Source organism: Saccopteryx leptura, chromosome 2, assembly GCF_036850995.1.
Source record: "Saccopteryx leptura isolate mSacLep1 chromosome 2, mSacLep1_pri_phased_curated, whole genome shotgun sequence".
Lineage (NCBI taxonomy): Eukaryota > Metazoa > Chordata > Mammalia > Chiroptera > Emballonuridae > Saccopteryx > Saccopteryx leptura.
Genome location: NC_089504.1, coordinates 142,257,050 through 142,269,060, shown reverse-complemented (window position 1 = coordinate 142,269,060; position 12,011 = coordinate 142,257,050). Strand labels below are relative to the sequence as shown.

The window sequence follows — 12,011 nt, the reverse complement described above, 5'->3', positions numbered from 1 at the left end:
CTGTCAATAAAATCCCTATTGCTTCTAATTAGCGCTTTGATACCCATAGTAAAATATACATTAAACTTGTTTAGAAACAATATATAACAAGTTATACTGTGGGCTCATGTATCTCTACAGTGCTCCCCCTTTCCTGTCTGCTGACCTTTTTATTATATTGGACTTCTTTAAAGAAAATATTCAACATGCCCGGAATTATTTCTCAAAGACTATTCTCACTCTCCTATTCACTTAAAAATTCACACCTATGTCTGTTATTAGGTATTCCATATGTTAATGATAAAATCCACCCTTTGAATGATGAAAAATTTTTTTATTCTCTTTCTAAATATACACATACATGATTTATATTTTGTGAGATGTGTTAACTCAATTTCTGATGGTTATACTTATAAATAATCATCCAGAAACAAAGCATTATGTTTTCACTTTTCTAGGGTTGAGGAGTTGAAGAGGTCTAATATATTCATGAATTATTGACTGCTATTTAATAAACAGGTAAATATACCTCTTAGTAAAATTGCAAGCATCACACATCCATTGATTAACAAACACATTTTTTTTTTACCTTTTCACTTCTTCATTCCTCAAATAATTGTTGAGCACTTACTCTGTACTAGGTGCTAGGCAATCATTGGGTAACAAATGTTATAAAATTAAATAGACATTGGTAATGATATACTTTTGTGTAATAATTCTGTTTTTTTTTTTTAATTATTCTTGATAAGTAAGCTAATCCAAATGAAAGTTTTCTCCTTGACAGGAAGCAGTAGAACATCCAGATCCATAGAAAATGTAATGGAAGATAAGACTTTCCCCCGAATCTTTTTTCTGTGCATCAATGGGAGAGACATTTATATAATTGTGAACAAAAAATCTTTAGTATAGTCAGATGCTCTTTATTCACTTTAATAATAAAGAATTCAGATATTAAATGTACTAACTAAATTGTATTTACTTTCCTATTAATCCAGTAAAATTATATATCTATTTTACTATTTAAAATACTTTATTACTATTGAAACTCATAACAAGCTCTGTGAAGTAGGTGGCACAAGAGGTATCACCAAATGTTAAATGAAGAAACTAAGACGTAGATATGCCTAAACTGACTTACACACTGTGAACTGAGTCTGGTTACCAGATCAGCAGCTAGAGCAACAGAGCTTGACAACTACAAGTAGTAGCATAATAATAATCTTTGAGGTTCAGAGCCCAAAGGCTGGTTCCTTTTCACCTTCAACCGATGAAGTTCTAAACAACAAAGCACAAACCATAATATAACGGCTTTTAGGAGGAAGGATTTATGGTATGGAGATAGTAAAAACGTACACACACACACACACAATGGTTCTGAAGTATAAATCCATTCTTATCTTTTAATTGAGGATTCCTAATGCTTAAAGAGATCATAATCTTCTCATAACATAAGAGAAGAAGATAAAGAACTGCTCAGATTCTAGTGTGTGATTAATTCCATGTCTTGGATTTAGCTAAAAGACTAACTTAGTATCCGGCTGTTTCACCCACTCACTCTCACTCTCTACCCACACATGCAAATGGATATTTATCTTTATCAGGATGAAGAAGTAATGAACTCATTTGACTTAAATATTTGCAGCTTCCACCAACCTTGTTTTTGTCCCTGAAATTCAGCACAGTAATTAACAGGCTACAGAGTCTGATTGCAAGGCTTCTCTCAGAAAATTCTCAAAGCCCGTTCCTTGGACAACTTCTTCCCCCTTTCTATCTATACTAATTCCTTAGGTAATCACATGCAGTCCTACAGCCTTGGAAACAGTTTATATAATTCTGAATCACAAACTGATATTTCCAGCTCAAAAGTTGCCACTGGGCATCACTCCCATATAGAACTCCCAACTTTTTACATCTCCATTAGAAAGCTAAACAAGCATGTCACACTTAACCTGTCTACACCTATTACTCCAGGTAAAGGAGACTCCATTCTCTCAAGAGCTTATTTAAAAAACTTTGATGCCATCCTTGACTTCTGTGTTTCTCAGATGTTATATAAAGTCTACCAGCCAGTCCACTTGCCTTTTCCCTCAAAACAGATCTTTAATATTGACCACTTCTTTATACCTTCACTGCTAATACCCTGGTCCATCATATGTTGCTCATTTTATAGCAATTTTCCTTAACAGGTCTGGTTTCACCCTGAGTCTTTTCTTAAAACAGCAGCCAGACTCATCTTTCTATAACTTAATATCTTGTAACTCCTCTGCTCAAAGTTCTCCAATACAAATCTCACAGTAAAAGCTGATATAATGTCTATGAATTATGAGATTCTATGTGATATAGCTCTTGCATCTCTCTGACTTTATTTCTTACTATCCACTATCTCAATCACTTTGTTTCAGCCATCTTGCCTTACCTGTTCTTCCTCCACAGTTCTTTGTCTGTGCTGTGGCACACGCCTGGCACGGCCTCCTCTCATACATCTGCCCTGTTACCTTCTTCATTTCCTTCAGGTCTTTATTCAAAGTTATCTTCTCAGTAATATCCTCTTTAAAAATTCAGCTATTTCTTCAACACTTCTTCTCCACCATTCCCTACATAATCTTTTCTCCCTAGAGCTTATTTATAAACTGCTGATATACTATGAACAGTTCCTGATACATAACAAGTGCTCATATGAGATTTGTTGAGTAAATAAATAATTGAATGAAGTCTATCCATTTAGTGTTGAACATGGTCAAATACAGTCATTGGCTATTTATGCTTATGCTCATTTACTCTGTAGAAAAGACTATAAAGATGAGGAATTTTTTTTCATAGTTTTGGTAATTCTTTAAAGAAAAGAACTAATCTATCTGTCATTGAAAATGGTAATAACATTTTGAACCTATACATTCCTCCTAGATTTAGCAGTTAATAGTCTTTCTTTGGCCCTGGCCGGTTGGCTCAGCGGTAGAGCGTCGGCCTAGCGTGCGGAGGACCCGGGTTTGATTCCCGGCCAAGGCACACAGGAGAAGCGCCCATTTGCTTCTCCACCCCTCCGCCGCGCTTTCCTCTCTGTCTCTCTCTTCCCCTCCCACAGCCAAGGCTCCATTGGAGCAAAGATAGCCCGGGCGCTGGGGATGGCTCTGTGGCCTCTGCCTCAGGCGCTAGAGTGGCTCTGGTCGCAACATGGCGACATCCAGGATGGGCAGAGCATCACCCCCTGGTGGGCAGAGCGTCGCCCCTGGTGAGCGTGCCGGGTGGATCCCAGTCGGGCGCATGCGGGAGTCTGTCTGACTGTCTCTCCCTGTTTCCAGCTTCAGAAAAATGAAGAAAAAAAAAAGAAAAAAGAAAAAAAATAGTCTTTCTTATAGCTAATAGGAGACAAATACCAATATTTTATATATAAAGAATCAGAATTTATGTATAATTGGAATTATATATATATATACCAGATTAACATATTACACACAAAATTATTTATAATAGCCTATTATTAATTCTCTATGAAAATATTTAGTGAAATTTATGACATACTCTTAGACTATAAGAATACAAAAAATACAAAATAGTTTTTCAGTGTACAAAAGTGGTATTTATATATTATTTCCAGATATTTGATAAGTAAAACAAATGAAGATTATTGAAGCTTGTTGGGCAGATAAAATATATTATGCTCACTTTGTTAAAGATACGCTGCCCATGTGAAGGCCGTTGCCCAGGTGATATTAATGTGTGTTGGGGGTGGGCTAAAGGCAGGGAGAATCCTTGTAGCCTGGGGCTTGGTTTTGGGATTAAGCCTGTCCCACCTTTTTGATGTGGGGCGGTAAAATCCAATCATGCCTCAGAGAAGTGACTTTGTATTAGAGACTTCCCTATTTTGTATATTGGATTAAAGGTTTGGATTTCTACACTATAAAATAGGGGCAGAACGGAGCTTGCTCTCTTGGTTCCTGGGATGATTAGCATGAGAGAGCAGAGGGAGCAGAGCAGAGAGCAGAAAGAGGCCATGTGGCCAGGAGAAGCAGCCAAGATGGCGGAGTATTGAGTGAGAGGCCAGTTTGTGCAGTTTGATGCTGGAGAAGAAAGGAGATGGGGAACAGAGGTGAATAAGTCTGGTGAGCTAGAAACCTTTGATTCTAGGAAATTCGGATAAGTCAGTAGCTTTGTGAGCACTGAATGTGAGTGGGTTTTGGAGCCCAGTGTGTGTTTTTTACTTGCCCACCGGGTGCAAGCTAGAATTAAAGATGACAGCCCATCAGCTTTTGACTCCGTTGTTTCTTTACCGACTGTCCGAATCCAATGCGAACCTGCATGGTCCAGGCTGCTTTGATAGTGGCTCCGGCCCTGGCTGCTGGCTTTACAAAGCTATACAAAGTGTTCATTTTTTTGCTAGCATTTCATTTTTTTCTATTTTAGCCATATCAAATTACTGAAAATTACTGTATTCAAAAGTTAATTCTTGTAACAGATGACACTTAATTTATCCCCTTTCTAAATTGGATAATTAATCTTACGGATTGGTGCTCCTGATGAAATTAATATTTATTATGTCTTTAATCCTTTCTTATGTTTAATTACAGTTTCCAGTATATTGTAGATGTTAAATTCTTAATAAAATGATTGACTATATATCATTCCTCAGGACCATTCTATTTCAGAAATAATTTGTAGAAAAATCTATCATGTTTTCTCCAATGTGGCAGAAATATTAATGGAAACATAAGCCAACATATATACTGCTCACAAAAATAAGGGGATACTTCAAAATAAATATGAAATGATAAAATATTCCCTAATTTTTGTGAGCAGTATATATTGTTTATAAATAGAAATGATCATAGATGTTTGCAATTAAGGCCAAGTGATTAGAGCCAAGGAAGAAAGCATCTATAACCACTAGTACATGATACATTTTAAGGTTATGCAAATATTAAGTCTAATTTAATTACAGAGGTACCATGCTTGGTAAGAAGATAAAACTTGCCCATTTCATTTCATTTCATAGATACTTACAGTTATAGAGAAAATAAGATTACCTGGGAAATGGTATGGAGGATCACAGAGAAGCACCATTCCTTTTCCTTCTTTCACTCTGACCTCGGGACGTTCCTCAGGCGGAAAAGGATCAAGATCTAATTATGAGAGAAAGAAGGAAGCATTCACTGACTGGTCAATAGAAAGATATACTCATTAAAGTTGACCTTTCAGCTACTAACTCTCTTAGGATCTGCTTTTCCTTAGCTGGTTGGGTGGAGTCTATCAGAGTCAATTTTCCATGTTTACATGCTGTACTTACATACACTACAGGAGTATTTGGTTGGTAACTTCAGCCTATGAATATTGGTAACACCTACAGAACTCTTCTGAGAACCCTGAAGAAGATATCCTAAAATTTTCTTCACATTTAGGAAGAATCTAAATAAGAATATCTGGAAATACAAAGGGCACAAACAAACCGAGGAATCTACCAGAGAAAATAAGTGAAGAGGAAGAACTTAGACAAGCAGATTCTTTGGAAAGGTGTATTTCCTGTCCTGAGGGAGGATTCCAATGTGGAAAAGGAATTAGGGAGGAAGGCAGGATCCTAGCTGAGGAATGTGAAGGTCACCACTCTCTTGGTCTTTTTCAGATTCTGGGTTTTTCCTCAACTCTCACTTCTTTTTACCATTTCCTGTGAATTTGGAACTCACATTTTGCTTGGTTTCTGATACTCTGCTCTTTGATTCTTCATTTGTTTTACTGGGGCTCATTCTGCTTCTGTCCTGCCTCACCTCTCATTCCTTAGCTGTCATCGGTACTCAAATTATAAAATCTGTTGTTTTTCTCAATACATTTATAACCCTGAAAAGTAAACATCCTAACTGTTATTTTTTTTCTCCAGAGAACACTTAGCATCTACATTTCTAATCCTGATGCCTTACTGAATGGCATTTCTGTCCTCAAACACTCAGCTGACATTTCAATGTGGGTAACTTATGCTCCCATAACCTCTGCACGTGAAGCAACCATATATAATATATACTTCCAACCACCCTTGAAATTGGTTGTATTTGCCCCCATCCCATTTTTAAGGAGAACAGAATGTTTCTGCCCTTTGACTAGACTTCTTCAAAAATATATATACTTAGTTAAGGTTTTCTTTCCCTCAGCACAATGCAATTGGTTCATTAGTTCTTCAAGGACTGTTTATTAATCACAGTCACACCGATTTACTCTGAGTGTGCTTCCTGACCCGGTTTCCCTGCCTCCTGGTAATCGCTACCACATGGGTCCTCTTAAAACATCATTTTCATCCTATAATCAATTTTGCAAAAGACTTAAATGCTGACTTATAAAATCCCACACTGCAGAACATCCAGTCTAGCTCCTCTCTTGATGCACAATAGTCCTTCAGAACAACTTCAAACTTTTAGTTTTGCACAGTGTTTCTCAAAATATTTTTATAGTTGCCCCCAAAAGGAAACATTTTATTTAATTTAAACTTAAAATAAATGATTTAATTAAATTATAAATTCATTCTCAGTAAAAGATATTACATACTAAGGGGTGAGATTTTTGTCAGGTAGGGTTGCGTTTTGGAGAGCCACAAACCATTATGCCGTAATATATAAGATGTTTTGTCCCCCAAGAACCAACTTTTACTCCCTTCAGAGTGATATCACCCACACTGAGAATACGTTTCCATTGATGCTAATTTTTAGAAACTTTTTCAAGATCTTTCAAGACATATCCTTAGTTTCTTTTCCAACGTTATCTTTCACTATTTCAATTGTACTTATAATACCTCTCATGATGCTTTGTTCTCCCAAAATGTTTACTTCTTAACATAATGAAGGTCTACGAATCAAGTAAGACACACTTCCTCTAGAAGACTTTCCCTCCCTTTCACTTCCTTCTTATTTCTTTTCTTGCTGAGCTCCTATGATGACATCTAAGTTTCATTTCACCTAAACATACTTGCGCTTTTCAAAGTTACAAGTACTTACATCCAAAGCTCAGGGTTGCTTCCATGCTTCTGACCATCCCATAGTTATTTGAGGCTAAACAATAATATACTCCAGCATCTTTCTGTTTGTCAGGGTTGTTGATAACAAGGTTTCCTCCAACCATACTGTACCGATCACTTGTCAGATCAATATCCCCATTATTCATTCTCCATCTATGAGAAAAAGAAGTAAATGTCACTCAAAGGTCACAGTGGCCTTTGTACTTGGCTATTGTTATTCTAAAATAATATAGGGAGAGCTCACTGTGCACTCAGGTGATTAAATAAATGACTCAGTGTGGTACTTCTTCACATCCTATAATTGCATATTCTGGGCTCATGATTTATAATTTCACTCAGGCACAGAAAGGTAAACATTCAAGTGCATGAAATATTTCCTCTTTTTTTCATGAAGCATCCCAAAGACAAATATTTTATTGAATTTTCTAGATAAATTGGTTTCTTAGCTGATATATATGGTTTATAAATGATACCCATCTATGCACTCGTTTGATTCTTACATACATAGGAACGGTATCTAAAATATCAAAAGCATTACTCTAACCGAAATAAAATATAAAATAATATATCTATATTTATTTCAATTTCAAAGTAATTTCTCAATAAAAGAAACTGAATGAAATCAGGGTTTTCTCAATAAATGTCATATTCTGACCATAGAGGTCAACCACACAATTTGAAAATGATAAAGTCAATTGAGTTTTGGTTTCCAAGTCACAAATACAATATTACAGATATGTTTATGAAGATTACATTATAAGTAAATTTACTAGAAACAGGAATCCAACTGTCTTGGAGAGATGATTTTTAAAATGCATGTGGAAAGTAGTTTTCAATTAAGCTGACTGCCTGACTGGGTAGTGGTGCAGTGGATAGAGTGTTGGACTAGGATGCCGAGGACCCAGGTTCGAAACCCCGAGGTCGCCAGCTTGAATGTGGGCTCATCTAGTTTGAGCAAAGCTCACCAGCTTGGACCCAAGGTCGCTGGCTTGAGCAAGGGGTTACTCAGTCTGCTGAAGGCCCATGGTCAAGGCACATATGAGAAAGCAATCAATGAACAACTAAGGTGTTACAACAAAAAACTGATGATTGATGCTTCTCATCTCTCTCCGTTCCTGTCTGTCTGTCCCTATCTATCCCTTTCTCTGACTCTCTCTCTGTTTCTGTAAAAAAAAAAAAAAAAAAAGAATTAAGCTAACCACCTGCATAATTTTATAATCATTCTGTATCAAGGTTGATCCTTAAGATTTCATGTATTACACAAGGTCATAAGGCAAGAGCTATCTATGGTCAAATAGTGTTCTGTGGTGGCAGTGTTTATGGCTTGGCACATTTCTGAATAGGGTCAGAATCTTGCCAAAAAGTCCTAATGATTTTAGACTATCTCTTAATAAATCAAACATTTGGAACAATTTTAATATTTTTACAAGGTAGGAAGTGATTTCAAAGCAAATGAGGAAAACCTTGCTTTGCATTTTGAAAAACCTATCAAATTCCACCCCAGTGAAATTCTCCCCGCCCCCATCCCAATTGATGGCAATATTGTCTCTGTTTGAACCATCCACTAACAAGTTGCTTAGCATTTGCCAAGGCAATGGGTTTTCCTGTTCAGCAGTTCCAGTTGTTATGTTTGGGTTTTTTTCTCCCAAATATGTTGACTAAAATATTTGTTTATTGCCTCAACTTCCTCCCAGTGGATCTGAATCTGCCTTTGATGTCATATGATTGTGTTTTGCTGTGTTTAGGTAAATTCATTGGTTGATTTACTTTTCAGTAACATCTATGACATTGTTGTAATCTCTTTCACACAGCACTAAATGCAATCTTATTGGGGTCTTTGTTAATGTGGGGAGGACAAGAAAAGATAACAAAAGCCTTTAGGTCAGTGGTAGTCAACCTGGTCCCTACCGCCCACTAGTGGACATTCCAGCTTTCATGGTGGGCGGTCGTGGAGCAACCAAAGTATAAATAAAAAGATAGATTTAACTATAGTAAGTTGTTTTATAATGATTTATTCTGCCAAACTTAATGAAAATCTGACATAAAGTACTTGGTAAGTAATTATTATTATATGCTTTAATTTGCTGTAACTCTGCTTTATAAATTTTATAAAGTAAAGTTACTTCCCTACTTTATAAATCACCATTACTGTGGAAACTGTGGGAGATTAGAAAACTTTACTACAAACAGAGATACAAAAGTGGGCAGTAGGTATAAAAAGGTTGACTACCCCTGCTTTAGGCTGATAAGTGGGAGGTAAAGTTTCCTGCTGTACCTTTCAGAATGTTTCCATGAATAACAAAGTATCACAGAACATGCTATGAATATAAAACTACTATGTGAATGACAAACTGCATGAGTACCAAGGTTAGTATGGCTTGCCCTGAATATTAAGTAAATTTTTAAAACATCAAGTGTTCTTTTCCATCAGACAAATTGAATCCTTAGCTATTTTTTTTCTTATAAAGGCAAACACCTTCATACCAAAATTAAACATCTACTTCTCCCTTCTAGCTCTCTCCATAAGTGTGTGGAGAGTCAGCCACACTCACCCTCACCCCTTCCGTGCTGTACGACCTGCATAGAGATCTATTTGCCAAGTAAAGTTTTGCTTCTCTTTTATTTTTTAAATTTTGCTAAGGACACTTAATGAAACTGGAGGGAGGGGGAGTATTGGAGTTGCTAATCCACATGTATAAGATTGTAGTTATGCAGTTTAGCATCTAACTGCCTCTGTGTATTAAGGGGTAGCAGTGAGGGTGACAAGGAGAAGCACATGTTTCTAGAACCCTGTTTGTAACAGTTCTTCTGTTTTGCTGCTTCCTTTTCAGCCTGGAGGCTGATTGGTCAAGGTTCCATGTACGAATGTCAAGGACAGACTGTCACAGAATAAGCACTACAAAAATAGCTTTTGAGACTCTATCAACCTATCTAGAAAGATGCATACTAAAAAATCACATGTTTCTCTGAAGTTTTAAAACCTGTGTTTCCATCCTGGGTATGTGATTCGCTCACTCTGAAGAAAGTCAGTTTACTGATTCAGGGCTCAGCTTCCTCTCCTGTAAAAGGATGTGCTTAGATTAGATCTCTTCTGCAGCCCCTATTGGTTATACTTTTCCATGTTCATAAACTCCTATTATGTATGGCTTAATGGTAGAAATTAAGTCTAACCAATCAAATATATTCAAAACAAATTTGTTGATAATTTATAAAATATCTACTTACCTTGCACTCCCTTGCATGAAATTGAAACAATAAAAATAACTTCAGGCCCTGGCCGGTTGGCTCAGTGGTAGAGCGTCGGCCTGGCGTGCAGAGGTCCCAGGTTTGATTCCCGGCAGGGAACACAGGAGAGGCGCCCGTCTGCTTCTCCACCCCTCTCCCTCTACTTCCTCGCTGTCTCTCACTTCCCCTCCCGCAGCCGAAGCTCCATTGGAGCAAAGATGGCCCGGGCATTGGGGATGGCTCCTCGGCCTCTGCCCCAGGCGCTGGATTGGCTCTGGTCGCACAGAGCAACACCCGGGATGGGCAGAGCATCGCCCCCTGGTGGGCATGCTGGGTGGATCCTGGTCGGGCGCATGCGGGAGTCTGTCTGACTGCCTCCCCGTTTCCAGCTTCAGAAAAATACAAAAAAAACCCCAAAACAAAAAAAACTTCAAAAGGATAGTGATGTTGTTCCTAATTTCATATTTTGTTTTAAGAATAGCTTTGTGATTATAGCCAGAGGCAAGAGAAAGTGAGTTCAATTAGAATTAACTGGGGGAAAGTAGTATTCTCTTTGATAACAACTTTTTATAACAATAGAAAGTCATTTTTATACCTAGAAAAAAATATACTATTAAAATTAACCTTGTTGAATGACAACCTTCAGTTGAGTGAGGTGACATTAACATACAAGAGCCCGATTTCTCTATCAGTCCCTTGCTTTGTCTTCACGGAACCATTTCATAGGGGAAATTCAAATCTATAGGCATTTGGCTAATTTTTGAATCTTACCCTTTGCGTTAGACTAGAAACTGTAAGTATATGTTTCTGAGCCCTCTGAAACAGTAAAACCCACTGTTACTTTTTAAAAAGTTATCTTTGATATTATTAATATTAATAGGTACCCCAGAAAAACAGAAAGAAATGTTTATATTGATTTTCCAGTAGGTGGAGACATTTAATAAATTTGCTGTGTTGTCTGAAATATAGATTTGAGACTATTGAAAAAAGTGTTGCTTCTAGAATTATTTATGCAAACACTTTAAATTGTGGTTAATATAGGACTATGACCCACCATCTGGAGGTATATTACCCAGGCTAATACATACAAGAATATTCTGTCCTCAAACGTGTCTGATCTCCAGATACCTTTTGCACGTGTAGCATGATCTCTATCACACAATTTTTAAATTGATCATTTCAAATGGCACTGGCATTATCTTTGCAGGAAATAGGAAATTATTTGCATATATTTAAGAAAATTACCCTCTGGGCCTTAAACAGCTTTTAAAACTAACTAGTATGGCAATATTTTTGTTAATGTCCCTGGACTTTGTAGAAAGCCTGATATTATGGCTTTCTTGTCAGTACAGGGTCATAGGTGCTGATCTGTAATCTTTAGTTCACCTCTCTATTCTGAAAAAGGAAGTGAAGTACATTTACTTGTACACTGGGAATGGGCTTGCTCGTGCCCTACAGTTCAGTGAAACTTTTCCTTCTGGTGACTCCTCGGGATAAATGGTATTAATTGGTTGCTCTTCAAAAATTGGTCCAAATCCTTTGTCTTCTTCAGAAACTATAAGAAAAACAAAACTATTTTACACTGTGCTGGTTTATAAGTAAAAAAAATTAGAAGCATTAAAAAGAATTTTTAGAAAATAATGTCAGAAACACAGAATATCCATTTTTATTCAAACTAAAGATTTTGCTGCTGTAATCCTAAGGAAAACATTTAGAATTTTATTCAAAAAAATGTTTTGCCCATCTCTAAAATACTTTCTGCCCATCTCTCGCCATTTCTCCCAAAGCACTCTGTTGCCATGCTTAACTACAGACA

The 12,011-nt window shown here is 36.9% G+C and overlaps 1 protein-coding gene across 4 annotated transcripts in view; it reads right to left on the bottom strand.

Moving 5' to 3' along the window:
* CNTN1 (contactin 1) overlaps window positions 1–12,011 on the bottom strand; it is a 374,840-nt gene that overhangs the window by 165,207 nt on the left and 197,622 nt on the right. For all 4 annotated transcript variants that reach the window (XM_066368970.1, XM_066368969.1, XM_066368972.1 and 1 more), the window contains 3 exons: window positions 11,618–11,750; window positions 6,951–7,123; window positions 5,001–5,096 (listed from right to left, as the gene is read on the bottom strand). In XM_066368970.1, coding sequence (XP_066225067.1) covers window positions 5,001–5,096; window positions 6,951–7,123; window positions 11,618–11,750 — 402 coding nt within the window. The remainder of the gene's footprint in view (window positions 1–5,000; window positions 5,097–6,950; window positions 7,124–11,617; window positions 11,751–12,011) is intronic.